The sequence below is a fragment of the Apis dorsata genome, unplaced genomic scaffold (genome assembly GCF_000469605.1).
Source record: "Apis dorsata unplaced genomic scaffold, Apis dorsata 1.3 scaffold_162, whole genome shotgun sequence".
In the NCBI taxonomy this organism is placed as follows: Eukaryota; Metazoa; Arthropoda; class Insecta; order Hymenoptera; family Apidae; genus Apis; species Apis dorsata.
The window spans coordinates 930451-936627 of NW_006263451.1; the positions used below are offsets into that span (position 1 = coordinate 930451).

The 6177-nt window shown below is 28.4% G+C and overlaps 2 protein-coding genes across 8 annotated transcripts in view; one reads left to right on the top strand and one right to left on the bottom strand.

Annotated features, from left to right (window-relative positions):
- LOC102679858 (sarcalumenin) overlaps positions 1 to 2419 on the top strand; it is a 9138-nt gene extending 6719 nt beyond the window's left edge. For 2 of the 6 annotated variants that reach the window (XM_006613785.2, XM_006613783.2), the window contains exons 6-10: positions 4 to 120; positions 296 to 525; positions 592 to 783; positions 847 to 1110; positions 1190 to 2419. In XM_006613785.2, the coding sequence (XP_006613848.1) occupies positions 4 to 120; positions 296 to 525; positions 592 to 783; positions 847 to 1110; positions 1190 to 1570 (1184 nt within the window). In that variant the 3' untranslated portion in view covers positions 1571 to 2419. The remainder of the gene's footprint in view (positions 1 to 3; positions 121 to 295; positions 526 to 591; positions 784 to 846; positions 1111 to 1189) is intronic. The other 4 variants (XR_421463.2, XR_421464.2, XM_006613784.2 and 1 more) reach the window with 4 other exon arrangements.
- Positions 1 to 6167, bottom strand: part of LOC102680341 (putative protein FAM10A4) — a 17840-nt gene extending 11673 nt beyond the window's left edge. Inside the window, exons 1-3 of one of the 2 annotated variants that reach the window (XM_031509563.1) lie at positions 4997 to 6167; positions 3505 to 3792; positions 3005 to 3417 (exon numbers count right to left, since the gene is read on the bottom strand). In XM_031509563.1, the coding sequence (XP_031365423.1) occupies positions 3005 to 3417; positions 3505 to 3784 (693 nt within the window). In that variant the 5' untranslated portion in view covers positions 3785 to 3792; positions 4997 to 6167. Of the gene's footprint in view, positions 1 to 3004; positions 3418 to 3504; positions 3793 to 4024; positions 4279 to 4996 lie in introns of those variants that run through there. The other variant, XM_006613787.1, reaches the window with a different exon arrangement.
- Between the last annotated feature and the right edge of the window lie 10 nt (positions 6168 to 6177).

Below are 6177 nucleotides of genomic sequence, written 5' to 3' on the forward strand. Positions count from 1 at the left end.
TAGATCCAGAAATATTTTCCAAGCCACTAGTTCTTTTCATGGGTCCGTGGAGCGGTGGAAAATCTTCAATTATAAATTATTTACTCGATATCGAATACAAGCAGACATCGTTAAGGACAGGTAAGTAACGAAGAAACGAAGAAAGTAGTGAGAATTTGTTGTGCAAAAAGAAGCTTCACTTACTTCACATTGACGCTTAACTAAGTCGGCCGTGATCACGCCTTCGAATAGTAAATAATGATTTAGCGGTAGATTTAGAAGCATGCTAGAAGCATGAATTACAGATAGTGTTTAGGTGGTTTGAGAGAGTGCTTAGAGGAGAAATGCAAAACGCCAAATGGAAATGACACAGGAGCCGAGCCATCTCCAGCCTACTTCAATATTATAATGCACGGAGAGGAAGAGGAGATCCTCGATGGCACGCAGCTCGCCGCTGACTGGACTTTCTCCGGATTACAAAAATTCGGCCAAGGATTGCTCGATCGTCTGAAGGGTTTACGACTCGATAATAAGTTATTAGAAAAAGTGAGTATTTGATTTATTCTTAAAATAAATTTAATATTGCTTAACAAATGATTTCTACGTTACCAGGTGAATATTGTCGAGATACCAGGAATCTTGGAAATTCGTAAACAAGTCCAACGTTTATTCCCATTTAATGATGCGTGTCAATGGTTCATTGACCGTGCAGACATAATATTTTTAGTATACGATCCATCAAAGTTGGATGTTGGGCCAGAAACAGAAGCGATTCTTGATCAATTGAAAGGAAGGGAGCATCAGGTAAGCTTCGACATTAAGATTTCAGATGTGTTAACATCTGCGTAATGCGTACTTCCGCAACAGACACGCATCATTCTTAACAAAGCTGACCAAGTAAAACCGGAGGAACTCATGAGAGTGCAAGGTGCTCTGATCTGGAATATATCTCCGCTAATGTCTAGCGCTGAACCACCGATCATGTATTCCACATCATTGTGGTCAATCCCGTATGAAGCTGGTGCACCTACCAGGTTATTGTATGCTCAGGAACGTGCATTTTTACGCGATTTGCGTACTGCCATTGATAAACAAGTCGAGCATAAGATAGCAAGCGCCCGGAGATTCGCTGTAAGTTATTTTTTAATCGAATCGTCATCTTTTATTGGTTAACTTGTCTTCAACGAAATTATTTTCTTAATGTTTGTAGGTACGAGTGCGCAATCATGCTAAAATGGTAGACTGCTATCTAACCACATACTACAATCACAAGACATTCTTTGGGAACAAAAAGGAAATCAGTGACAAGATTATTGAGAATCCACAAGATTATCATATCTACGAGGGTTTGAGTACACTGAAAAACATATCACGATATGACTTGCCCGATCCGGATGTCTATCGAGATTTTTTCCGGTTGAATCCTCTCTATGATTTCCCTCTGTTAAGCTCTACGTGCACGTATTTCCGTGGATGTCCAATCAATAGACTCGACGTTGCCATTGCTTATGATTTACCAGAGCTCGTAGGCAAATATAAGAAATCAGTTGAGCAAATTATACACGAATACGAAACAAGTCCTCCTAGTTGAGTGTAATCCTACATTCTGAAATAGCTCTTGATGCCGTATGAGGTATGAGGTGAGAGCAAATTGTACAAAACAAAAATGCGAATGAGTGAAAAGAAGCGAACATTAGTGTAAGTTCATTACTTGAAGCAGTACAGAGAAGTTTCTTTCTTAAAATAATAAAAAATAATCTTGGATCGCCTTCAGATGAAAATCCAAGTGGATATTAAATTAAGAGAAGAGAAACCTAATTCTCCTGGAATCACGCTTTGCGCAATATATTAAATAGTTTATTTAAAGAAGAGACATTGTTTCGAGGTATGAAGATATACTATTGGTTTTGTAGGTAAACAACATGGATATTGGTGACATTATGAGGCAAATGCTTGGTTAATAGTACGCTTAACAAATGTTTAAGTGTATTAGTGGATTGAATTAAAGATTTCAAGATATATACTTGTGTTTGGAAAATAGGACAAGTGTTACCATTCCAATCTAAAAAAAGAATAGTGAGTTTCCCTTGAATGTGTTTAAGTACACCTAGAATCACACAGTTATGGAAAACATATCACAATAATGGTGGGTCCTATTATCTAATACATGAATATAAAAATTGAAGAATACAGTGAACTCGCACAATAGACTTTTTGAAACTTAGTGTAATGGTTGTGTAATTGTAATAAAATACTGTGACACTTTCAGCCAGAACAACATATGATGAAAGCAGTTACATATTATAAGTATGTAAAATAAAATACATAAAAATATTTCCACTAAGAAAGAGATAAGAATGATCTCTTTTTGAAGCTTTTGTGAAATACCTTGTATAAACAAATTGTGTTCTTATTAAAAGTTATAAATATTTATTTAAAAGAATTATTAGTTACTTAATAATAACTTCCCATGTTGATAAATAAATATAAATATATTTTCAATGTAAATGAAAATGTCTTGAGATTGTTTGTTTTAGTAAAAAATTTGATTTTTAATGTACCTTGTGTAAATTAAATGCTTCATATAAAATATTTATTGTTTTACATTGTGTTATTATTGTTTACATGTATGAATGATTTTTTGAAAGTAAGTAAATTGTTGATATTGTTATTATTGCAATTATTACTACTTTATTTAAATTAAATATTGAAGTTAAATAATCTTAATTTATGTATTTTTCAAATAAATAAGAATATATATATTTGCGATTTGCATAAATATGACATTCTCGATTTTAAATGCAAAATTATTTACTTAATAAATAAAATCTAATAATATGGTATTATATAAAATATTATAAGAAAATCTCATATGATATAATTGATTATTAGATATTACATGTTTACTATTAAACATAAAAATATTATTCTTTGAATAATAAAAAGTAAAAAAACATATACAAATTAATTAATTTAGTAAGTTATGTTATGAAAGAAAGTAACAATTTAATAGAAAAATACTTACATTTGGTGTAACTTCTCGTAGCCACTCATCAGCTTGTTCATCAAAGTCAAATTTACAAGCAAGTCTCAAATCATTAGCTGCTTCTTCAAATTTTCCAAGCAAATAATTAGCTCTTCCTCTAAATTTATGTGCTGCTGCACTATCCGGATTTAATTCCAAGGCACGATCACAATCGCGAATACAAGCATTAGGTTTATTCAATAATAAGAAAATTTGTCCACGTTTGGCATAAAGTAATGCTGCTTGTGGATTTAATATAATAGCTTCAGTATAAAGTTCTATAGCTTTTTCATAATCTTTTTCTATAAATGCTGATACAGCTTCAGAACGTTTAGATTGAGATTCTGCAATTTCTTCTTCTGTTGGTTGTAAGGTAAGATTTCCCATTTTTTGAGGAGCATCTGTATCTGGTTCTAAAAAGTACATTATTAATTAAAAATATTATAAAAATATAACCAAAAATATATAAAAAAAATGAAATTTTAGATAAATAATATTACCAATTACTGCACTCATATCAAGTTCAAGATCACTTTCTTCTTCACTTTCTGGTTCAGATTGTGGTTCTGGTTCTTTAGATATATTTGCATCTTCTGATTTTTTACTTGGTGATTCATCATTTTCTTGTTGATTTACTTTTGGTATTTGTCCTCCAAAAAATTCAATAAATGTTTTTACTGTAGAATATTCTGGTTGATTTAATATTGAAGGATTTGCCATACAGATATGAAAAAACGATTCCATTTCTTTTTGAACGTCTGGTTTTAAAGCAGGAGACATTTTGCTACCTAAAATGATGACAATTGTTTTATACTTATTAATGCCATATAATTACGAAAGAAAATTCTATATATTAACACTCTTGATATTATTATAAATTAATCATATATGCAAATTATATTAACTATTGCGTAAGAAATTATCTATTTTACAATAAATTTTTATTTCTTTACGTTATTTCGTACGTTTGAAATACCGGTAATGAATAATTCTAAAATATTTAAGAATTCGAATACTTACTGATAATAATATATAAAATTTGAGTAAATTCAAATGGAGAATATGAAGTTAACTTTTAAAAATATTTTTATTATTCAAAATATTTTATATTATTTACGTTCTTAAGATATGAGCGTAATTTTTTATAGAACACAACAAATTGTGCAAGGCATATGAAGTAGTTACGTACTAAATACGTATAATCGTAAGGTTCGATACACAATACTGCAATATACAGAAGATGTACTATATATGTAGCAAGTTTCCAAAATATATGTACAAATAAGATTTGATTGGTTGAAACTTTTTATAATAGATAAGAATAAAAGAATATGTTTACGAATGTAATTACGAATATGATGTAAATATAATAAATAAAAATAAAAATTTGTTGATAGAATTAAAAAAAATAAATTTTTATTAGTTAATTATATATTAAATCAAAAAATTATAACTTTCAATATTATTTACTAAAAAAATATATATATATAATTAATATATGTAAATAATTCATAACACAATTATTTTTACATATAATTGTATTTTATTGTACATAACCTATAATTTTTCGTCTTTTTAATTTTTTTTTATGATTCAATATTAAAAAAGTAACAAGACTTCAAATAATAATAAACAAAATCTAAATACACGTATAATAAACGTTATTTAAAACTACATTTAATATGATTTATTATGACATATTTAAAAAGAAGTAATAAGGCTTTTTGTTTCATTATATTTTCCAGCTTTATTATCTTATATTATGAACTAAATAAATTGCAGTTAAAATCCTCATTATGCTACAGACAAAAATATGATCTAATATTTACAAATGAGGTGTGTAACGCAAGCTTAACAATAAGTTTTCAAAAATTTAATATATGTATATCGACAAGTTCATTACAAGACGGCACAGTATGTGGATATACCTTTTATCATCCACTCTCATTAAAAATTATCAACAATTACAAGACGGTTCTTCACAGTACATACCAAATCTATATTGTAGAAATTACTTTACTGTATAGAAATATCCAACCACGCTGCAATATATTATGCTGTGCCCTATTGTAAGAAATTGGCTGTTCTCCTCTGCATAACAGATAACAAAATTATATGTATCTGTTCAAGAAATCCGTTGAAAAAAGTCTAAGACCATTGTCATTCAATTTAATTGTTCATCACACTATTTACATGTAATTGTTACCTAAAATTAGCGATAAAATATAACATCTATTCTATATAGAATTAACTATGATAGATTAGTTTAAAATTAACATTATAAATCAGAAAGCAGAAGAAAACCTGAAATGCTAGTTAGAATAAGAGAAATGAATGTCATGTACACAGTTATATGAGAGTATTTTTGTGTGAATGAATATGATGTGATGAATATTATCACTATATGATTTCTCGTTTAGAAACGTTTACCATCGTCACTTTTATGGCATGATATACTCCTTATTCTATGTTACACGTATGATAAGATACTTGGCTGTATTTAAAATGATACATTACATAGGGACACTTGGCAAAAATTAGAACAATAAATATAAACACAAGAAGGATGTATGAGACATTAAATAAGTGCCATTTACTATTGCTCGTTTTCAACATTTCTATTACATTTGAATAAATTAACACGCAGATATTGTAAATTAATCATCAGTACATTTTTTTTTCTCTTTTAATTAGATTTACCATTTCAATTTACTATTCCTCTTTCAATTCTTTTTTATTTTCGAATTAATAGAAATTTATGGAAGAATTTATTAACATCAGTTTTATTAACATATGGTCTACAAAAATTATTGCGTGTTACATTTCATTAGAGCTTTAACTTTAATAAGTTGAATCGTTTGTATATAATTTACACGCATCAATAAGTTATGGCAATTCGTAGGATAGCTTTCAAATAATATATTTAACATTCGCCATATTCTATGTAGGACGGCCAGTTGAAAATGTTTTATACATCTCCTTCTTATTAAAGGATTAAAAAATATTTTTAGCTCGAAACTATTTTCTTTGAGAGCAAATAATTAATTAAACATTCAAGTACAAAATAAATTTTAATTTTCGGTTGTTTCAAATTTTATATATCTTTCGAACACACACAAAAAAAAAGATGAATCATTTTTTGGAAAAAAAAAAAAAAAAAAAAAAAAAAAAAA